This window comes from Leptosomus discolor, chromosome Z (assembly GCF_034619465.1).
Source record: "Leptosomus discolor isolate bLepDis1 chromosome Z, bLepDis1.hap2, whole genome shotgun sequence".
NCBI classification, from domain to species: domain Eukaryota; kingdom Metazoa; phylum Chordata; class Aves; order Leptosomiformes; family Leptosomidae; genus Leptosomus; species Leptosomus discolor.
Genome location: NC_141419.1, coordinates 9,982,373 through 10,007,593, shown reverse-complemented (window position 1 = coordinate 10,007,593; position 25,221 = coordinate 9,982,373). Strand labels below are relative to the sequence as shown.

Sequence of the window (25,221 nt, the reverse complement as noted above, 5' to 3'; positions counted from 1 at the left end):
AAAAGTTATTACTGCTTAACTTCTCTTACCCATATATTAGCCATGTGAAATAACAGAACTCTATTTAGTTACACAAAATAAATAAAGTAGCAGCTGCATACTTCCCAAAATGGGTTGGCTTTGTTTTTCAGCATAAAATGGAACACAGAAAAAATCAGTTCCACAGAACAAAATTTCAGCCCTGCTAAGATACAGATACCTAGGTTTTTAAAGACAACTACCGTTTTTCATAGTCAAGCAATACCAGCTTACATAACATGTATTTCTAAATGGTTTTGATAATCATTGTAATCAACCCAGCTGAAAGATGATGCGTTTAAACCTCTTTGAACCAATGCAACTCAATGGCTTTAACTTGTGCCAATGTCCCACATATCTGTGGAATATGCTTTTGTTGTTAACACTCATAACAAATGACCAGAGCCAGAATCAATGAAACCCTTTTAATTTAAATTTCTGGTTTGCAAAACCAAAAGTTTCTATAAAACTGATTTCAACAGAATCAGGATAACTTGAGGATATCATTGTTTTATGCCAGTTTGGCTGCCCTTACCTTTAGCAACCTGTGCAGGAGAAAGATGGGAGAGACTACATTTCTAGGCTGTATTTTTCTAGTGGTTCAAACAGTCTTCAAAATCTACCCCAGTGGAAAACTGATGCTTTCCACCCAGCTCTGAATGACTTGGGAATGTTGTAAAATTCAAAAATCTCATTTTACTCTCCTCTGAATTCCTACAATCTAGTTCACACATTGTTGTAAACCATTCAGTCTAGTTAGCGTGCAACCTTAACAGAAACAGCCCATAGGATGTAGAAAGCTGAAAAACAAGACCAATGATTTCATAACCAACAAATTGTGGGTTTTTTCCCTAAGGCAGGAGACAGATCAGCAATAAGAATTTTTTTAGTCAGCTTTTTTTCCCATGAGTTGAGTGAGCTGGCATATTTTGCTGAGACACCTTCCAATGCCAGATGCTACTGAACGAAGAATCAAATGGATTCCACTAATTGACTCACAACAGTGACATGATGTCTAATATGAATATGACAAAGAAAGAACCAAGAAAGCAGAAAAAGCAGTTCAAAAAGGAAAACCTGGAGGTATTCAAATTGTGAGGTGAAAATTTGACTTGAACTTTGACTATATTACTCTAAGTATTTTTTTCAAACTAATTTAACCAAATTCTAGGGAGAAGGTTTGCTGAGATTTTAAATACTATGTAAACTGTCTTGGCAGAACATGATGGGAAATAGCTTTGTTTAAAGCGGCTTATGACTTATTTAATTAATTAAGCCTAAATTTTCTTTATGATCATGCCACATGGATAGTTTGAGTCATAACTTCGTAACTTTTCTAATAAACTTAGTGCTACTAATAAATCTAGGTAAATGGAAAGAAGTATAAAAGAATTCTGCAAGGGGTTATACATATATCTTCTTATAACTAGTATATAACACAACTCTTGTGCTTTTAAGCAAAGATCTTCAGGAATCCACTGGGAAACCATTCTGAGGCTAAACATAACAAGATACGTAAGCTTTCATCAGCTTTTTCTTATTTACCCTGAACTGAATGTTGCCCTTGTTGTAACAAAATCTGACCCTTGAAAGCTCAGGTTGAAATGAGTTTTCTGACTGATAAACTCACATGGATCATAGAACAGTTTGGGTTGGAAGGGACCTTGAAGGGTAATGTCAGTTGGTTGAAAGGTTTAGCTAGTTGATCAGTAGAGCTGGTTAAATATTATGAATTAAGAGTCTACAGAAAGATATGTAGATTTCCCTTGTTTTAGAATTTTTCTTTAACATTTATTAGCTCACCTGTCATAACATTAAATATTCATCTTAGTTTGAGCTCCAATGCAGCCTTCTTGTTAATCATCACATAAGAACAGTATTTATATGATAGGCATCATATTTATTGCCCACTGACGCTTCCCTCTGTATATTTCTCTTTTTTCCAGTCACTGCACTTGTATAACAAAACTAACCTGTGAAGGGAATCTAAAGCTCCTATAGATAGCTCAAAGGAGATGCTTCTTTTTCATTTTAGCAGGACTTGAATCCATACATTAATATGCCTATACACACTTATCTTAGGTACCTGTTGAAGAAAATCTGCTATTTGTTATTTCCATATAGTATAATGTTCCATATGCACAGAGGATGCCAAAAGATATATAAAATATTAATATTATTAACAAATATGTTTATAAGAATATTATGTATCTAGCTATGCCCTAACCAGCCACAATGAATCATTCTTCCTATGACAAAGTAATGCACTTAACCTCCTGGGGTAGCACTATGTATTTTAAAAACATATCTTCAGAGAGGAAGACTTATAAGTGTAATTTCTTCTTATTTATTTCCTATTGATAGAAATACCTCCCAGTAACTTGCTGACATTATCACACTCATCCAGTTCTTATCTGCTACTGGTTTAGCCATGAAATGAATCTTACTAATTTTAGAAAATCTTCTGTTGTGAACTGTAGACTTCTTCCCTAGTGAATCCTTACAAGACAGACAAGCCATAAACAGTTATGCTGTCTTTCTTGACCAAAAGTGGTAGTCAAAATTCAACTTTATACATGCTGGTTCATTCAGTAAGAGAAACTAAAGATGGAGTAAGTTATCTCTGATACTGTTCTTTTATTTGCAAAGAGCATAAAACTTTGCTTGCTTCATTGTTTAAATCACAGCAGCTGATGAGGATATAAAGAATGCAAAAAGGTTTTATTTGTTTATAGAACTGAATCTTTCAACAGGCACTCTGCCCTACTTGCTTCTTTGCACTATATTCTCAGTGTTGCTTCTGTCACTGGCTTTTTTTTCTATTCTCCTCTCCAATGCAATCATTCTCCAGTCAGTCTTGACAGCTAGAATCTATGGCAACTTTGAATATGACTTCATTTTGGCAGAAAGTCTATTATTTCAGGTTTAATTTCAAAAAGAAATTTTAGATCATATTACTTCTGTCCTGAATGAAAAGCAGATTTTAACCCTATCCAGTTCAATTTCATAAGACTCAAGTAATAATATCCCTTGTATTAGCTGCTACCTGTGAATCCAATGAATCCTAAATTTGTGACAACTAAAAAGCTCAACATAAGAAAAAAAGACTTTAACAATTTTTGTATCACATGTCCATAAATTATTAATATATCAGCAAACTACTTCTGTGCCTCTATACTTATACGTTACCAATCTATATACTTTTAAGTCACCAGTCTCATAGAATTTTACTACCATTCAACTCCCTTTAGAATTTTTTTCTCCCTAAACATTTTATTTTCAACTATCTGAGAAGAAGCTTCCATTAATGAATCTCTGAGTTAATGGCTTCTGTGAAATCTATCTCACCCATATCAACTAGAAAAAATCATTACTATCAGAAAATCTCCAGCACTGATTTTATGGGATAATATGCTGAAATTGTGGCATTGTGATAGCCCAAATCTGAATTTAGTCCTATGGCCACATTACCTCCTTTGTATTACTCCATGTATTGGGATCGATACTGAACAGGTTACCCTTTTAAAATTTATTCAGTTGAGCTCTATTGTAGCAAGAAGTTCCTACCAGAAATGACTAGGTCTTTGAAAGGCTATCCATATGACCACGTATCACAGTCAGAGACGATTTTCGCACTTTGTCAAGAGAAGGTACATGATTCTCAGCAGAGCTCTACTACAGTCCAAATGGAAATTCAAATTCAATATTTCAGAAACTCCATAAAATCCATTTACTGTTTTCTTTAGCTTATCACTGGAAAGTGATCAAAAGGAATAGGATATGTGATTAAGGTCCCTTTTCTACTGATCTTCCAGCTAGAAGTACATCATGCCAGTAAACCCTTCTACCATTTTACCACATTGGTTATGCATGTACAGTATGCAGTAAGTTTACTGGTCAGATGGATATTTTGAGGAGATGCCACTTTTAAAATAATTACCTAATCTTTTGTTGTCAGGATACCACGATACAGTTTGCTATCGTGAAGAAGCAAAACTTTCAGGTGTTCTGGAGTCTACACTCACAAGCCTTATCCTGGATGATCCAGAGAGCTATTTCCGCACAAGCATATAAATTCCTCTAAGAGACTCGCCTGTGCTCTCCTAATGACGACAGTGTTGCAGATCAGCCCTCAAGTTTTGTCAAAAAACCTGCAAGACTATTTCCCCAAAACTGTGTGTGGTTGAACCATGGGACTAGCACAGTTGCTAGTTCTTCCAGTTGCCTGGTAGACTGTCTCAGGATTATTAAATCTCAAGGAGTTACTACGAGGTAGTATAAAAATAATGACCCTCAAGCACTTGAAATAAAATTTTTAAATTGTTATGCAGATTTAGCCGATGCCAGGATTTTAATGGAAATGGTAATTTATTTCAAGAATGTACATTTTGATTTGTAATAACTCACTACTGTCTCTCAAAGTTCAGTCTGATTCCTAAGTGAAATCAGTTGGTAAAGTCACCACCTTTCACTGTTCTTTTAGGGTAACTTGCCAAAAATCAGTGCTATTTACCTTTAAAGGCCTAAAATTTAATTAATTTAAATAAATGTAATTAAAATTTAATTAGCGCTTAAAATTTACCTTAAAATGCCCCACTATTCATTGTGGCTGTTAATGAGGTGCTTCACAAGGGGCAAAGAACTAGAGTGGGGGAAAAAAAATCCTTTCATTCTACAAATATATTTTCAAGTAACTTCTCTTGCCAGAAATCAGTTTATAAAAGCACAGTCTTAGAAAACTCTTCATATCTATTAGCGTCTAGGGAGCTGCTGCTACTGCACCACACAGTTTTATTTTCTCAGTGGAAATCCTCCCTTCCTCACCCTGCTTATGCATGCAAGGTAAATTATCTCTTTTTGAAGCAATTCACATTTCTTTGGGTCCAATTTGAGATTTGCAGCCTTAAACTTATCACTGAATATCGGCAAATGTTACTATCAGTTCTTATTCCAACGTTTTAGTGGGGACTGGGATATCATCTATGTTTAACCACACAGGCTACACAATATCCTTTTCCATTAGTCTCTGAAATATGATTGCGCAAGCCAAAAACACTAGGTGAAACTGCCAATGGCCTTGTTCTGCTATGAAATCAGTCTTCTTCCAGTTTGTCTCCATATGCCAATATTCACTTTAAAGTTGTGTAGAAAATGAAATTAAATCTCTGTAACAATTGGAGTCTCATGTATTCATTGTAATTAGTAAGGTTTTTTTTAAAAGGAATACATTGCTTTTTTTATTGTACCTTTTTAACTTGGTGCTACCACGTCTAAAACAAAGGCAATGGTGAGGCCCAAGGACTAACTGAAGCCCTCGGACGTGCCTTGTTGATGATTTCTCAGTGACCTCTTTCTTATCAGCGACTAGTAGATGGCGAGGTGTCTGTTGACTCATGAGGTTCCCTTTAGTATTAATCCTGTGCTGGGCCAGTGTAACTCAATAAAGCTACTGCTTTTTCCTTTATTATACAAAGAATAACTCCTGGTTCCTGAAACAAAGACTCTCAAATAAGAAGTCACAGACTGTTCTGCTGGGATGCTGTGCATTCAGAGCAAGTCTAGCAGAATTTCTCAAAGTTCACTTTCACCCTTCCCGTTTTCATATCGGCATCTGCTGCACTCAACTCATATTACGCAAGTACCACTTTCTTTATTTCTCTACTATTTGTTGTTTGTCAAAATAATCCATTTCTATTTCGTATTAATGGGTGACAAAACAATTCTGGTAAAAACATTCCACCAAGAAAACTGCAAAACAGTTTGTTTTGTCAGAAAATTAACAGTACTAGCTACCTTCATTGTTTCTCTCTGCAAAGGCATAGCAAAGGCCCTAGACCCTCGCTCACCCAATAATATGCTTTAGAAGAAATTTTCTGAATGTTGGCCTGTAGAAAACAACTCTGGGATTCTATTACACTGTAACTAACTGTAATTCAATACACTTAGGTTATTTAGACTTGTAGTTTAAGTTATAGAAGTCCAATATGCAAATCCCATTTTTCAAATATTTTTTTCAAAGTTGCCTTTTACCCAGCGGCAACAAGTAAGTGGTTCAGTTTGGGGTATCCTGATTTATTGCCTTTAGTATTTTTGATGTGATAACTTCATATTTGAAAAGTATTTTACTTTTTATGTACATTTCACATATCATATTCCACCAAAAATGACAGAAGTCCAAATCTTGTCACCTCCCTGTCCATATAGCTTATAGGTAAACACATGGAGTTTCAATACCTTCAACAAATAGGATAACCTTCGTGTAATATTTAGCAACCCTAAATCATGCATACATGCATTCCCTCAAAACACTCTTTCTACTGAGACAACTTTGCCAAGCCCAACAGTACTCCCTGCTATGACGGGGAATATACATTATTTCTGACCCTCACCATGGCACAAGCATATGAGAACAATGGGAGTGCAAATAAATTAAAAGTGTTTGTGTGATGTCTACTGCAAGTATCCCAAAGTATTGCTATAATACAAAAAAATGTTATCATTGCCTAAAAATATCTACATATAAGCACCTCTTTATATAGAATGTTTGCTTTTTTGCCTGTTTTTTCAAGGCAAAAGGAAAGATTGGGTGTAAAGTAAAATGAAAGAAGACTTTTCCTGTCCAAAGAATTCTTAACATCTAGTTAAATACCAGGGAGTTTTGCTATCACCAGGGCAAATCACTTAAAGAACCATGGTAAACTTGGCTTTTTATCTGTTTTCATGCATAATACTACACATTGCAAAATTTTACTGTTGCTGAGGACATACTTCTGTAAGCCTTTTATCCTACTGAACAGAAGAATCCAAAACTGTCATTGCTAGTACTAAGGTATGGCTTATTAGTCCAACTTTCCGTGTACTAATACATAACAGCTCACATAATAAAAAATTTTTATCTTACATAGCATCAGAAAGCTGCTGTATAGAAGGAATAAAGAATATGATCATTTAATCATTAGATAATTAACCCTCTTGAAATTAATTTAGAAGATACAGATCATGACAGGTTTCAATTTTATCTAATCTGAAAGTTTATTCACACCAATATTGTAATTACATTAATAAAGTCTGTGTAAACAGCACATTTTCTAAATCAAAGCTGCACGTATTTCCCTGAAGCTCAGGAGGCTGGTCAGTCAATAGATTAATACGTTCTGTCACTTAATACCTGTGATAATTTAAGCAGCTAGTAAAATTTAATATTGGATAACACTAGGGTAAGAATATGACCCTGATCAAACATTTGTCAGTCTTTGAAACAGATGACAGGTATTTGAATAGGCAAGTGGATGCAGTGCAGCTCTCAGTAAGATGCACAACATAAGTGGAAGAAATGTTGTACCCCTGGCAAAGGTTAGACCCCTTTAAAATGACAGAATTAAATTATGTTCTATCTAATAATATGTGGACTTAATTTTTTTTTTTGATAAGCAGCGAGAACTCTTTTGCAAAAGAACAGCAGAAACAGAGACACTCATTCACTATTACTGCAAAATTATGTCAAACAGGTGATTATACCATTAGGTTTTCACCAATCTGCTCATTTGATCCAAAAGCTATTAAAAGGAAAGATGTGATAAAGTTTGTTGCTTCAAAGACAGTATTAGCAGATTGAAAAGAAAACCTTGTAGAACCATTCTTTTATTTGTTTTACTTTCACAACGGCATTAATAAGAGTACTAACATGAGGAAGCATATAAATGTACTTCTAGAATGCCTACGGTGACAAACATAAAATAACTTAAACAAAATCTGTAAGATTTCCACTGCTGAAACATAATTTTGGAAGTGATCCTCCAGACTACTAATCCACACTTATGAAAGCGATGAGTTTTTGCTTTCATTCAAGAAGTGTCCTACTGATAACTGAACAGCCACCAATACCCCCAAAAACGGTTGACAGCCTTCCTTCAGTATTTAAGTAGTTAAAAATGCATTTCTGTTTCCTGCTGATATTCCCGTAAGGGTTGACTCTATAAATGCTTACCTGAACTTCTCAGTAAAATTTTCACTAAGAGACAATCATGATGTAGCAATGTTTCCAAAAGCAAGTTCAAATTACAGTATGGCTGGGATAGAAGCAGTTTCAGCTGACCCTGGGCTGCCATTTCTCTGGCTGATGGAGTCCTTTCAAAATGTAAGATAAAGACAGAATAATGTAGTTAATTTATCTATGAAATTAATATCCTTAAAGTGCAAATGTAATGCTAACTCCCTTAAATGTCAATTCCTCCCAGATTACTCTGAGAATGCTTTCATGCTTGCTTACTTTAAGGCAGCTCTGGGAAGGAATTACATTTAATCTCAACTAGCTAAAAGCAAATTAACATTTGGTAGTCTGCCAAAGTTATAACTGATACAAAGCAATCTCACTTCTCTCTTTCATGGAACCATGTTTGCCTTGCTCTACCAGGCAAAAAGGAATTTTTTTTGTGCTTCAATAAATTTAAGGCTATTAATTGTTTAGTTCACTATTACATTAATTGTTTAGTAACAGCTCTGAAGTGTCCTTGATGATGTATATGAAGATCTTAATTGAAAAACAGAGAGAATGTTCAAAAGGGCTGCAAAATTCCACATGAGGCTGACCAATTCTTACGTGTCCTGAAAAATCCCTCTGAAATGTTAGACTAGGTAACTGTTTTGCCAGCAGGGAGAAGTGAGAAAGCAAAGTCATTAGCTTTTAAGGAGACTGCAGTTTGTTTTCTTTTTGCAGCTTCCATGTTCTGCCAAAGTTTAGGTTTCCAAACAAAAATATTCCAGGGCTTCCTCTGAACTCAGCCAATGAGCCAACACCAACTGTTGAACTCACATTGGAGCAATTAAATAAAATTAAAAAAAAAAGATCTCATCCTGTAAGGTGTTTACCACCCATTGTACTTACTATTTTCTTCTAGAAACATTTTTAAAAAGGAGTTTTCAAAACAGAGTTGTGGGTAATTCTTTTTCCTTGAAAGCTTAATTTTTCATTATTTTGAAGGTTTTGACATTGACTTTCAACTGATGTTTACCCAATGTATTTATTCACTTTGGCTACAAGTTTATACAAAAATAGCTGCTAACACTGAAAGTTTATGCACCACATATGTAAACTTTTATGCACATAAATTCTACATGCACCAGTGTAAAAACTACATATGCACTGATGCGTTAACTATGCAGGCATAAACACTATCTGCCAGTACACACCCATCACCTTCGGCATCAGTTAAAGCCTTCTTCATCAGGAGCTACATTTTCCCGTCAGACTGGAGAAGGATTTATATGCCTCTGCTCATACACTTTATGTGCCATTTACACACAACTATCGGGTCAGAACTAAAATGCGTTCATGCAGCTGTTCTAACTGAGGGGAATTTCTTAATTAAGAATTAAGTTGCACACTTCTATGGCCATCTGACTCGGCCAAGTGTGCCACTACCCAACCCCGCTCATGTGCACACACCAAAAAAACCCAGAGAAGATTGCACAAAAACTTTGCTGTTCAGTCAAGGTCACTATGTAGACAATGTATCTAATAGAAACCTACAAAGCCTGGAAAGGAAGATGTCAGCTGATGTACTCCTCTAGTTTAGTCCTTCACATGCACGCTTGCTTCCATACCAGAAAAGCAGTATGCCACATATCTTGCAGGGCAACCTTGAACTATCCTAAGGAAAACAAGCTTCCATAACCCCATTTCCCAGCAAGACCTTTACATCCCACTATTATGTCAAAAATTCACAGTTAATACTGTAAAAGCCATTTTAGTAAAGGAGGATTTTATACACTTCAGCCTTTGTGATTTTAACAGTAAAGCAAATGCCTATGAGTTGATAAGCAATGTACGCGCCACGAAAACTTACGTACAGCTTTTGTGATTTTATCTGGTACATTATATATAATCATTGATAATGTAGCACTGGCTCAAAAATTGTATTTTTCCATATAAGCCCACACATTTAAATCTTAATAGAACTTGCAGCCAAAATAACTTTTTCATATTTAAAACACATATTGCATTCAAACTTTCAACATCAGGGCTTTGCATTCTCAATAGTAGTATCTTAATTTCTGTATGTTCAAGATTAGTTATATATATAAAAACCCTAATGCCTGTTAAGAACTAATTAGTCATTAGTAATTAAAGTTTAAATTAAAACAATTACTATATTCTCACTAGAACTAGTGCTGTGGATGAGAGTAAACTCAACACTTCACTAATTCAGTTCAAATATATTGTCCAGTTTCATTTTGTTTCTCCCTTGCATGCCAGGTTATCATATCTAATAAGGTCATTCATTGCCTTCAAACTATAAGAAAAGGGACAAGTTTGGTCAGTTAGATTTATGAAGGGTAATATTTTAAATTACTTCAGAAATAAATGCCATTTTTAGAATATCTGAGTTGAAATAAAACTTGTCTGTCATTGACCAGATGGGAAGTTATCATGTTGTAATATACACCACTTCTTGGCTCTTTAAGCCTCTTGCAAATTGAAATGTACAATGGTGTGACTCACTTGGAGGAAAAATAAAATATAGCAGACATTCCCTACAGCCATGAAGCTAGCACCAATAAATGCACTGAGAAGTTTTGTAACGTGCATATGGAGAGGCATATGTTCTCCCATCCTCATAGCTCAGTACTAGTGAAAATAAGACTAGCCTCATAAAAAGTGACAAAAGGTGAAGTACATATAAATATCACACATATAAATGTTCAGTTTTGTACAGTAAAAGAAAAAAAAAACAGAACTCTGATTTGCAAATGGTATGATTATAAACCCCAAGTGAAGCAAAGAATTAATCGCAATTACCCCTAAAGGAACCGTAATATAAATTATCACTAATTATTTAGTTTGATAACCAACTATGTTATTTTGGTTAGTACCCAAGATAGAAAAAAATAAAACCTTAAATGATAAGTTCAAGGTTTTACAAGGCAAATAAACATCAATGCTAATTCATGTTAACAACATTGACAAAGATGTTGAAGTCAAATAGATAGAAGAAAATAGACTAGCCATTTTTAGGCATGAAAAATAATGTAGTAAATCTGGTTAAACAGTGCCAGGTTAGAGTCTTCAGTCAAAAATTAGGTAGCCATAGCTGGGAGGTATACAATGGTCTATGCTTCCAATTTTGTTATGGACAGTGAATATACACTTCTGTTAGATGTAAGAAGTAAAAACATAAAACAATACAGGAAGAATTAGGAAGCTCTTAAAAAAATAGTTTCCTGCAGTACTTAAACATAATGTGTCTTGTTAATACTCTCAATGCAGTATTTCAAGAAATAAAAGCTTCCATGACATAAATATACAGTGTAAAACTGCTAACAAAATTAGAACACCTCAGAATATGTCCCTCAAATTACTTCATTACATACAGGGTCTTTCATTGCTTTTTCTGGGCAGCTGAAAGGTGCATTGTTAAAAGAAAACATTAAGTATTTTACCAGCATAGTTCACTCATTATCACCAGGACACATGGGTTTATATATACGGACCATCCTCACACAGGTAAGCTAACTATATCTTCTCAGAGATGTGCTTTCTTTCGGATTCTTCATTTTCCCATTTGGTGGTCAAGGTGATCCAAATGCTGTATAGCTCTGGAATAGTTTTCTGCTATTTATTCAAGACAGATCTGTCCTAAATAGCATTTGTCAAATCCTAATTCCACCTCAAAAAAGAGAATTAAGTCAGACTGAAAAAGTAGTAGCATTTCCTTCACATACTTTTACACAGCAGAGGGTACTTACTTGTGAAGTCATCTTCCAAAATTCATAATTTGCAGTATAATTTAAATTTTGAGTACTGGCTTTGGATTAGGGCATCAAAAAGCTTATCATCTGTTCTACAGCAAGTCGTTAATGAAGCATAAGTTTCCCCCAAAACAGAGCAGATCCCTTTTTAAAAGTGATCATGCAGTCATCCCCTCTCCTATATCCCCTCTTCTCCTCTCCTTTCTCTCCACCCATGCACAGCTCATAAAGCCACTAACAAATTTCCTTGAAGATCGATTGGGAGATAAAAACATATGATTTTTCAAGCTTTAGAAAAACTTAAATTGCTATTTCAAGCAGGGAAAAGGACACGTTCTGAATTCAACAGTCATTCACTCCACGCGGCATTTTTGGTTAGCCAGCCATGCAACTTTGACTCAGTTACAGCATCTATTGCCTCTGGTTCAGCAGGTATCAGAAGCACCAGGGAAGGAGCTAACTACTGCTGACACATAGTTAGGAGTGAAGGTTATGAAGAGCAATCCGCATGTTTTGTGCAGTATGGGGGAAAATCATAGGGAAGATACTGTGATGTATAAGGTACAAGATACTGTGTGTATAAGGTAAGAGGCAGTAAATCCACAGCACATTGATCATCAACAGGTCACCGCTCATTTGATAATGTATTCCTCCAATGCATAAAAATATTTTCTCAGAAAACACAGTAACAATTCACCAAAGCAGCTTTTCATGAAAATCTCTCAGGAAATAACTTTTGAAGAGGAGGAGGTGAAGGGGTTAGGAGAGGATCTACACTGGTGTGGGAGTGCTTCAGGTTCAAAATTAGAAAGGGAATGACAGCACAGCTGGTAGCATATGTCTCATATGTAACTCGTCATTATATGCAGTGACACAGAAAAAGAAATTAAGCTTTTGCCTCTAATCATGCAGTAATCTCCCAAAAAAATCAACTACGATCAAGCAGTGTATTTTTCAATGGGTTATTTATATATCAAACCTTTTTTTTTTAACCAGCAGTCATAAACAGAGGCATACATTCTTTATCTCCCCTTTAATTATAAGTCTTTCAAAATAGCAACTGTGCTGAACTACATTATTTTCAAGAGCTATATACTTTTAATCAAAGAAAGAAAACAGAAAACCTTTCAGATAATTCAAATACCAAATATAATGAATATACTAGCAAAAAGCTACACAGTGCATTGCTTTGTGCGTGACCTTTCTAAAGGACTCTTAAAGATTAGGGAAATTTGCAATGAATTTAAAAAAATGTTTCTATGTTTTTTTTTAAATCAGAATATTAATTAGACTCATTCAGGTACACTGTTTTCAAAATGCTTTAACAGTATTTGATTATTATTGACTATCTGGTGGTTCTTTTACAACAATCAACTTTTGATACTCACTTCAATAAGGAGGAACAGGACGATGGTATGCAAAATAACCAGTGTAATGGATGATAAAAGACTTTTGAAAAATCTTGAGGAAGATGTTCATCAGAATTGTTCAGAAATGTCCTGAAAAAAAACCCAAATACTTCTGAATTGCATGGAAGACTGAAAATCCCTTTGGATCATTAGTACTAAATATATATAAATAGAATACAGAAAATCCCTTAAGATAAATGATATTAATATATGTATGCTTACACATAATTGCAAATTTATTTATCTTATACTATTCAAAATGTCATTCTATATCTTACTTTCACTCTTTGAAACTTGCTACCTAGTGCTGTTAGTACTGTTAAAGCAGTTTTCCTCATATTTTTGCTCCTATACAGCACATTTTCAAACTATGTTTGAAAATGCATTGAAGAAGCAAATTGCTCTTCAGTCATTAATTTCTATATCTCCTTTCTCATAATACATGCATCATATTATCAATACTTACAACACTTATTTTACTTAAGTAAAATATCTTTTGAAACGATAATGGTTCTCTTTTGAGTAAGATGTAAGTACAAATAGACTTTGGGTTAAACTGGCCAAAAATTTGAACCAGAAGCTTTGGACCTTCACTGGCTTGTAAGAAATAGTGGTTGAAAAAAAAAAAAGCTGTTTCAAATATAAGGACTGGTGAAGAATTAGATAAGCTAGTTTTACGCCACTTCTGCATTATTACTCTTACCCAAATGATGTGAGACGCAAAAATCAGATGTGTGCAATCCACCGATACTAAAAATTAATGACGTTTATTAATTAACGATATTACATGATTATAAAATAAACATAATTATAATAACAGGGTTATAGAATTTAATATTTTTCTTTAATTATTATTTCATAACAAAAAATAATAAATGCTTTAGTATGTGTACAATTCTGTAGCAACCACTGGGATGCAATAATGTGTGAAAGGAATGGATGCCCCTTGGCCTCTTCCCTTTTTACTCTCATTTACACTGAATACAATTCCAGCAGAGAGGATACAGTCTGTTACATCCATCCTCCATTAACCGTAATCAATTATCACTTCTTTTGCACCTTACTTTTCAACTACTTGGCTGTGAATTTTTCATCTTAATAACTTTCCTCCTCTGAAGCTTGTTTCTTTATGTATCACGGCTGGGATTTTCTAAGTTATACAAAGAAGGTGACCACCTTTAAAAATGCCTCTTCTACAGAACTCATTTATTGCACATTTGCTTTACTTCCTGCAGTGATTCAATGCCATTCCCACTTTTGAGTTGGTAATCTTTCTATTGCAGTAAGAGTAGAAGGACATTTTAAAGTACCTCAGGAAAAGACATGAGGACTTTCTCAGGACAAGAGAAACTTTTTACAAGACATAAAAAAAGCCGCTGTCATGACATTAGCAGATCTAAACCTTTAAAAATGGAGACAGAATGGAAACCTATTTGTATATAGCCTTCAGGAACTCCTAACCTAAAAGGTAAAATCTCCTGTTATAGGGTGCTTTGTCACCACAGCATTAATAGTATTTGTGTTTTGTCATTTTATTATTTAAAATTTAACTTTTTTAACAGCTGCATATAAGTAATTTAGAAGTGTAGCTACACTGTCTGCCTGTAAGACCCCGGATGAAAGAAGATAAGAGAGTAACACTTGTTCAACAAGAAATACAGTTTTATAGATTCTAAACTGCTCTGAAAGATAGGGTGATTTCTTTGGAAATTAATTTTACTAATCAAACAAAATTAGTAGGAAGAATTTACTACAGACTTCAAAATGATCTTAAGTAAGCCATATCTGAGCAGAAGGATTAGGACTTAGTGAATTTGTGCTCTTTGTGAATTCATGAAAACCTGAAGATTAAAAATAAATCTGAGACTGCAACATAGATAAAAGGAGAACTTAAACTACATAAAGGGAGAACTTAAACCAGAAAATAATTATGTTAAAGACAGTAATTTTAACATTGTGAGAAAATTAAAGGAAAAAACCTTATTGTCTCTCATCCTCTGAAATATTTTTCTTAATATAGCAAACCATAGAGCCAGCTTCCTATAAGAAAGCATGATAGATACAGTTTGGGTAGTAATTAATAAAAAAAAGACAACATCTTGTCTACTGATAGTATATGAACAGTTTAAGAGACTTCTGGGCTAAAGCAGCTTGCAAAGTATGGTTTCTTAGCTGTCTCCTAAGGACAAGCACAGGGCAGACTTTTGGACTTTGAGGCTTATTACAAAACCTCTACACCAATTCTTAAACTGAGATAGAGATACTCTGAGGGTTTTAAAGATTATTTAACTATTAGAATAGCTGCACGTACTATACAAAATCAAGTGTCTAATAATAATACAATAATTCTGGTGCCAGCATTTCTCAGTTTCCACTGCTGGCTATGTAATTCTTGCCAGGAAAACCCAATTCTGTGCCAGACAGTTTAATTCAACCGCCCTTCTGACAGAATTATAATAATAGCTAGTAGGAAATTTTTTTTGACTACAAGCTATGTTAAAGCAGCTGCCTATAGTCTCAAAGCAGTGGATAGCATCTGTGAAAGTATTTAATACCACAGCAAGATTCCAAGTTACAGTAGTTTTATTATTCAGTAGAGTATGACAAGGTGAGAATTGATCTTGTAAGTCAGTGCAGGTGTGAAAAAATGAGATGCCAAGAAGATGCATCCTAATGGTATTTCCTTGTAGACTTTGAAGGATTTAGCTCTGTATAAGGAATAAACACGACTAAAGAGCAACTTCATGAACTATAACTCATATATTAAAATTAAGATAAATATTTCAGTTTTTAAAATTAAGTGACAGATATTTTTACCCAATAGGCAGCAATTTTACCAATAGAATCTCTAAATTCTCCTCTCAGCATTCAAGCCATTAACTTGATTTCTTGTTGAGAAAGTAAGACATACAATAATTCACAGTATGAAATCACAAAATGATGCATCCACCTAACTCTTTATGATCTTCCCTAACAGAAAAATTGTCGTTTCCTACTCAGTACAAAAGACTAAAGAACATAGAAGAAAGGAACAAGAATCGATCTGCTCCAACTTGAGCAACCCTCAACCTGGTGCAGAAGACAGACTCTATTCCGAAGTCACAAATGGGTCTGTTGTGCTGCACATTCATTGCCAGCCTGCTTCTTCTGGATAATTTCATTCTGTAAAAAATAATGAATGAAGAACAGCATTGGATTCTCTTATGAAATCCACAAGCAGCATTGAAACTGTCAGATCCAGACAGCACAAAATCCAGGTACTTGAACTGAGCAACTGACAACCACCTTGTCAGTGAGTAAGACTACAATGTCTGGAATTTCTGAGGGATGAAAATCCTCTTTTTTGAAAGCTTTGGGTCAACAGCAATAAAATAGCAAAACCTGGTAGTTTTGGGGAGCACACTCTGGGGACTGCTGTTGTTCAGCAGCTTCCTAAACAACCTCGAGAAAAGTGGACAGACAGAACATAACGTTTAGGACATTTGCAGGTGACACTAAACAGGGGGAAGTGGGCACAGTAGTTAACACCACGAACAGTAGAGTGCCAAGCCATGGACGACTGGACCAACAGAAACTCACAAAGTTCACTGAGGTAAAGAGCAACTTTTTGCTCCAGCACCAGAATTATAATAACCTAGGCTGGGAACTGATTGTCTGAGTACCAATCCTGGCCAACCCCAAGCCTGGGGTTTATGGCCAGTAGGATGCTGAATACGAGGCAACTATCTATTCTCACTAGAAACAAGGCAAACCACAGATGGGACTACATTAGGAGGAGTATGCCAAGCAAACTAAAGACAGTGAATCGCTTCATCTACTTGGGAACGTCTAAGCCTGACCTAGAATACTTTGTCCAGGTGTTGGGCCTACAGCTCAAGGAGGCCATGAGGAAACTGGAATGGATTAGACTGCATCATCTTTGACAAGAGGATGAGGGATCTAGGCTCCTTTACCCTGGTGAAGAGGTGGCTAAATGGTTGAGCCATCTAATGGCAGCCTACAACTACCCAAGAAGTAATTATAAAGACAACATTGACAAACTTTTGTTAGTGGGGACTGGTGTCACACAGTAAGCCATAGCCAGCAGCTTTGAAGGTTCACACTAGATATTAGGCAAAACTTTGCAAGAAGACAGTGCAGCCATGGAACAGGTTTCCCAGAGAGGCTGTAAAATCTCAGTTCCTGGAGGTTTACATGAGTCAGCTAACACAGTTGTGTCTGACTACTCTTGGTGATTGTCCTGCTTTGAACAGGAGGTTGGACTAGATGACGTCCAGCAGTCCTTTCCAACTAACATTTCTATCATGCTAAAGTTAATTCAGGAAGGCCAGAGAAGGGTGGAGGAAAACGAAGGACAGAAAAATGAGTATTAAAACCTGATGAATCAAGATTTATAGGTGAATGTAGGACCAAGTCTAAGTAGCCTTCTCCTACAGAAAAGAAACTCGTAAGTGATAGCAGAATGCACAACATTTGATCACAAAATTAGGAAGGAGAAAGCATACGCCAGAATAATTTATAATTTTTATAAGTTAAGGACATTACTAATTTTTCAGCCCCCCTACTATTTTGTTGCATTTCAACAACATAATAAAGAATCTTGTATAATTTTAATTCCCTGGAAGCAATAGTTAATATAGCATCTCTAGTAAGCTGGAAATGAGCCAGTCGTATTATTAGACAACTCCTGGAAAACAATGTTCTGTCATTACAGCTTTTATGATTACACAAAACTTTCCTGAGCAGCCTAAAGATTAATTTAAACCTAGACCCTGCAGGGAAATCTTCTAGTACCAAAGGACAGCATGATGGATTTAAAAGAAAAATCTTTATTTCAATTCCAGTTAATTTTACCTAAGTTTTGAAAGATATAGAGCCAAGCTAACAGATGGAAATGTTTGTTATACAGCTGTAATTGTAAAGAGAACTGACAAAGTATTAGTATTCCTTTAAAATAATGCATAACTTCTAAATTTGTTATTGATAGATTCTTAACATGATGAACTATGCACAACTCAGTAAATAATGGACCAAGGAATTCAACATAAAATTCAGTATATGAAAGTGTTTCCAACTGGGTAGAGTCATTCAAGAAGCTAATTTGGTAAATCTGTTTTTTCTTTGTATTCTGGATACTGGGGTAGGTTACATGACAAATATTGGCTGTAATGAAACATACAATATAAAAGAAAAGTTTTGATAATGGAGTCTCACAGGTTTTGAAAATAAAAGTTCTGAATACACAGTTCATAAAAAATATCCCTTTTTACTTACACAAAACCATGCATCATCTTTCTAACAATGTTTTTTAGTAGTAGTATTATATATAACAAAATATGACATCTTCGGTATTATTCTTAAACAAAGCTTCCAGATTTTGGTTATGATTTGCAGAGTACTCTGTAGTAAATTAAATGAGCTGCGACATCCTGCGCATGTAAACTTTCTAATCTCTAGAAAAACAAATTAGGATACTGAAATTTATATGCCTAAACATGAAACATACATGACCAAGTTGTTAATCTGTAGCATTTTACATAAAACACAAAATATGCTGCCTCACTCTCTCCATTGGCACTTTGTTCTGAAACTCTGTGAGTTCCCAAGTTAGCACAGATTTTTTATCATTCCAGGTACAAACAAATCTGTAAACAACGTGGATTAGTGGAGGAGACCAGAACAGTTAAAAGGAACAGACTATACTATATATTTATTTTAGTCCATCTTTCTAACTGCTTTCATAAAGGAAAGGTGAAATGTCAAAGCAGTTACTGCTACTGCAATGTCCATTCCCGCCTCCATTACTATTGCCACAGCAGGACTACCTAATCTGATCGTATGCCACTTTCCTAATCGCTATTTTTTCCTGAGCCTGCATTGTGTAAGATCAAACATCCAGTTACAATGCACTTTTGCATGTTCCTCAGAGCCCACAAACATTAAAATGAGCTCACATATGACAAAAAAGACTTAGTTAAAGAAGCTTAAAAGCTTTAATATTTGTTGAATCATACTGGTCATATGACCAGACAATAATTTCAGTACATTATCATTAAATTCCAGTACTTACAAAATTATTATGGGATGACAGCAGAACATTCTAATTTACCTGGAAGCTAAAGGTAGATAAATCTAAACTAGTAAGAAGATGAATTTTTTTAAATTGTATGAGTGACTAAGGCCTTGAAAACCCTACCAAAGGCTTTGGTACCATAGTGGTAAAAGTTTTTAGATCGATAACAATGTGTTTCTAACAAAATGTGTCCTAACTGAACAGTACATTGCAAATTTGAGAAACTAATTATTAATGAAATTCTACTGATTGTGTTGCAGAGGAAATCATAACAGACATTCACTATAGTCTATGTTATCACCAGACAAAAAATGTGCAGCACGGGAGTTTGATCCAAAGCTAGTAAAATCCCAGCAGATATAACTGGGCTTTAGGTAAGATCATAAATATAAGATCAAGACTAAATCAAAAAATAGTCAAAGGTTATCCAAATGCGTCAATACTATGCATTGCAATTGTATTTCAACACAATTATTCACCTTTTAGATCTATCTGTTTAAGCTCAAGAATTAATTTTATCTCAAACTGAATGTTTCTTTCATACTCACTCATACAAATTCTTCAGTGGTGAAGTTAAAATAGCCAGCACAGAGAGCAGACTATTGCAGTGGCTATGTATTTTATAGATCTTGAGATCTCTATCTTCTTGTGGATTCAGAAACTCCGGTACAGAGCTGCAAACTGACCAGAGCATATCTTCAGTGGACATCAAAATGGCAGCAATATCAATTCTGTAGGGGAGAAAAAGTGAAAATAACATTATTTAGAACATCAGGATAGTGGTAAATTTCAGTTAAATAGAGCTTTCCTCTGACAACATTTAAAACCTAAATCATACCATGGACTTCAAATTTTTTTCTTCCATCAGTGGTGTAGGAATTCTGAATTCACTACACCGTAAAAATTCAGCACTTCCACAGAAAAGTTATTACTGAAACAGGTCAAAATAAGACTTAAAAAATACGGAAATTTCCTTTTCCAAAGGACAATGTCACTAGAAGGAACAACTTACCTTCTAAACTACAACCAAATAAAATAACATTTAGTTTTCTTTACGATAAAGTATAATTATAATGTACATACTATTTCCAAATCCCGCTGGAGCAAGAAAGTAATGGCAAGTGAACCAAATCTTCGATTTGCAAAACTTTAACTGCCAGGCAACATATTACGATGTGGAACACTTTAACACTTTTGAGTCAGTAATCTGTTGCCTGTTGATATCGGCTGGCAGAGCATCATGGGTCATTAAGCTAAACAATAGCAAGAACCCAAACTACAACAACATAATCTCAGAAGACTATGCTGACATACAACAGATAGGAAACAGTTGGAGAACACAAAATATACGGCAGGCATGAAGCTGGACTGAAAAAAAGCACCTTAGCACCTAAAACCCAATGGGTGCATATGTGATCATTTGCATTTTTAAGGATCATCTTATTTTCGGAAAATGTAGGCAAACACACATGAACAGACATTTATCTATGTCACAGATCAGATCTCTAACTTTTCAAGGACCATTGGTGGAAAAGATACCCCCTGAAAGTACGGTACTATTAAGCAAAAATATGTAAAACCTCTGTGACAAAAATATATTGAATGATATTAATCAACTTTTTTTTCATTTGTGCATGACTGGATAATTGAATTTACTCAAAGATAAATTCAAGAATCACTTTATTAAATAAAACAGCTTCTCTGCAAAACGACAATGTAGAAAGTTCTTTCTTGTCCACTATTTTGAAGCACATTCATACAGACCTGACTAATACTACATTTAAGAAATACTGTATCAATACACATTCTTCATATTTCAGGATACCTTTTTTATCTGGGAAACTTCCAGGAAAGTTTCCAGGAAAACCCTCTGTATCTAACAATATAGAAGGGCCAAATTACAGTAAATTAGTGCAGGAATAAGAGCATACAGACAGGTATTTTGATACATAGAATAAAACTTTGGGGTTTCCCCATCTATTCCAAGAACGTGTACTTGTGCAAGTTACTTAAGCTTCCATGACACTGCTCCTTTTCATAATAAAACTCGTGAAGACAGCACACAACTCTTAGCTCACATAGAACATATCTCTGCTGGGTGTCTCTCATCTCCTACAAATGACAAGCTCTCAAGTTTTTAACTTGCATGGCTACCATAGACTATGTCACTTTCAAAATCTAAAAAGAACATATTCATATAGGAAAGATATATAGCAAAGGGGCAGGATGAGAAATACACCAATTTCTTCAGTCAAACAAGACATCGGATAGAAAGGACAGAGGTAAGGTAAGCTTCCACCTGGAGATACCTGCTTTAATATGTCCTAAAGAGACCCTCCTCTCTGGCAAAACATAAGAATCCTAACAACAAAAACTTCCAGCTTCATATTTCCTAAAATGTCAGGAGAAGGAATAGCCTCTTCCTCCTCTCTCCTTCTGCACCACTGGCTTCATTCTGGCAAATCTTTCGATGTGACCTCATAGCTCTTTCACTTGAAAACCCTATGAAAGCCCAAATTCTATTGGAGCACAGGAAGTTTTCTTCATAAATTAATGGCTTAATTTCTAATCTTGATGCTGCCAATTCTGCCTACACTTCTGCTTGCACCGCCACTCCTCAATACACTGTTCATCATCAGGCTTTCAAGCCAATCAAGCAGGTTTTGGAACAATTTCACTAAGAGCTCAAAAGAGGTCTTTGATTCTGCTTGGTTTAGTGTATGATTACTAAATACACTTAAATATACAAAATATATTGAATTAAAATGAACATCAAAAGACATAAATTGTGTCTATACCCTTTGCTCTGTTCATTAACATTTAAATTTGAATTAAAGCAGTGCATAACAGAAAATTAAGATTTACTTATTTTATCCATTAAAAGTGTGCATTACATACACAACCATTACCTGATTTGTGGTGTTCTCTTGTAACTGGGGCAGGCCTGACAATACCTGGAGGACAGCATAGCCAAAGATTGCTCTAGTACATCTGTAAGAATCTCCTGGGCTGTCTTGGGAGGTAGAATAGTCCACAGATCATGATGAAGTGCACAGCAGAAATAATGCCACATCTGGACAGAGAATGAGCATCTTTCCCCCTAGCAAAATCACCACACATTAAATAATAAAAACACACCTTCCAAAATGTCAGTTTAGATCCTATAAGTCTAATTATTTCAATCTGAAAGGAAATAACTGAAGAGTTTCAGGCACATGATGACCAAAAAATTGTCCTTGACAAGATGTGAAACATCTTTATTAGCAAGGAAACACATGTTCTATTTCAGTTACAAAACTGTCGAGTTCTGCCACAAAACCAAACCACAGCATCTGACCTTTTATATCCTTTATTAACCTATTCTCAAAACCCATAGTATTATAAGTCTAGTTTAAAAACATACACAGTATTCTGTCCTCACTAGAATAGTCAGATGAATTTAATTTAATAGTTTCTTTGTCCTCCAAAGAAAATAATTCTTTAAATTACTGAAGTATATGTATTTCCCCAGATTCATAACTGCCACACATAACTGCGATTATGAAATTTTGGTTATATATAATAGATACGCAATAAAAGTGGAAATAAAGAACAACTGAGCAATTAAACTGATAATAAGAGATGTCCAGAATTTTTTAGTAAGATTTTTTTTTTCATCTTATGATGTTAACTCATTGAAACAACATTTTTGGGGAAGGAATCAGCATTGGTATCAATATTTCAGTGTCTACATGGACCCACGCCAATAAGACACACAGATAAATAGAGTCAAAATCACAGTGCTTAATTCATAGTATCTCTAAGAAGTACATAGTTCAACTCACATTTAAATATTTCAACTAATACCTATACAGAAAATAGCTTTATGATGAAGCTGTATCGAATCTTCACTTCCCACATTCCAGTATAGTTGAGAAATATTTAAGAATTTGTTGATACTTTAGCATCATGAGAAATATAAGAGAACTCCACAATTTTTAAAATGCTGTAAGAAATTGATAGGCATAATCTAATAATAATAAGACAAAATAATCTCGCTTTTTTTAAAACACACCACTAACAAATTAGTGGAAGTTCTCACTATTCAACATTTCTCTGCCATAAGATTTGAAGTGTGGTTTATACTAAAAAGTGGTAAATTATGACAAAGATCAAAAGTACCAAACTTGTGACTAAATAATTTAGGAATAAAGAAGAAAAACAAATCATTAAGACATCCAATTTTCCAAGTTTCACTAGTGCAGAAGAGAAAAAACATAATACAGATAAGTTTCAAAAGAAAATTATATGGCTAATTTTCTTTGTACGTACAACCATGGACATCCAATAATTGTTTTAGATATATTTCAACAGGGAAACCGAAACCAATCACTCTGCTATTTTGAACAACCACATACTTGACAAGCGTTTCCACACAGGTAAAATAGGATTGTCTTATACGGGCCAAAAATGGTATAATAAAATAATGGACATATTAAAATAATGTCCTAGTTTTCCTATATGAAATAAAATTACAGTATTATTGCATGATATACTGAAGTGTCATCATAAGAAAGTACAAGTTTACTTCATAACTTAACTCATAACTTTGTAACTTTGCATAACTCAAATGTTAATACACTTCTGTAAGTCTGGGTTTCCTAGATATATTACCATGACCACTCTTGAGGCACATTCCAGTAGAACTTACTCAGAAATAAACCCATAATCATGCCTTACAGACATTTTACTAACATTTCCCTTTCTTTGCAAAAACATTTCAACTTATAGATAATAAACCTACCAGGTGAAAAATAATTAGTTTTAATGCCTAATGAAAGCTAATTTATTTTGGTCATACCTTTAATTTATAAAAATAAGTTAAAATTTTTTCAAACACCATGCAGACTTGACAACCAGAAATACAATTCCAAATTTACTTCCTAACGTAGGGTATTTATTAAGTAACTGAATGCTGCCGAGTTTTATGCTTTAACTATGTAACTATAAACACAAATTGCTTCATTTCCTCTGCTTTATTTACTTTAAAGCAGCAAAGTGAGTATCACCCCTTTTCTAACATTGTACCTCCACTGCAGAAGCCACAGTTTCACTGTAGATTTAAATGAGATTCATTCCCCTTTTCTGACCTGTTTTTCTATTTGTTGCCATTTCTAGACAATTCTACTGGTAAACATCTGCTATTTTTGCAGGCTTTGTATAGTACAAACAGATGTGAGCTTTTATTTAGCTTGTATATCAGGGAACAAGCAGCTGCGCTTTATTACATAAGCCACTGAATATTATCTTTGAACAGACAATTCTTTACTCTCTGGCTATTAGAAAACATAGGTTCCCAAAGCTACAGCAGATGTCTGCTATACTAAAAGCTCCATTGGAAAACATAATCTGGAGAGCCAGCCCAGTGGCACAGTGGGTGTTCGGTGCACTCCACCAGCAAGATCATGAACCTGGGGTTTCACTCCCGGGCAGCTCAGACTCCAAGTGCCTAGTTGAAACTGTGCTCTTAGAGCTCAGCTCAGATCTCACATTACCACAAATTTGCTACTAGTATCTCACAAAATCTCTGCTTAACTTTCCTAAAACATACTCAAAACTTTCTGTGATCTCACAGTGATCATAATCACTGTGTTTACCCTCTAATCATAATTGGTCTCTTGGCTTTTCTTTTAATTCCAGTTACCATTATTGGATTAGGTGCACTTCAGAGGGAGGATGGGTGAGCAGGTACTGAAATCGGTTATGAAAGTCAAAAAATATTTTAAAATACATTATTCTTATTTTAACAATGAAGAAGATTCTTTTATAGACTGTAGTAATCACTTGGTATCAATCTTGCTCTCTTCAGATAGATACCACTGCACAAACAAACAAATGGATACAGAAACAGCAGCTCTTGTAATCAAGCACTGTCCCCTGCCCCTTCCTCTTTCCCTTTGTCTTTCAGTGGTTTTGTCTTCTTTCTGGATGACT

The 25,221-nt window shown here is 34.8% G+C and overlaps 1 protein-coding gene across 1 annotated transcript in view; it reads right to left on the bottom strand.

Annotated features, from left to right (window-relative positions):
• LOC104351899 (uncharacterized protein KIAA0825) overlaps positions 1-25,221 on the bottom strand; it is a 157,445-nt gene that overhangs the window by 128,302 nt on the left and 3,922 nt on the right. The window contains exon 2 of the mRNA XM_086480033.1: positions 8,006-8,145. Within this exon, the coding sequence (XP_086336159.1) occupies positions 8,006-8,145 (140 nt within the window). The remainder of the gene's footprint in view (positions 1-8,005; positions 8,146-25,221) is intronic.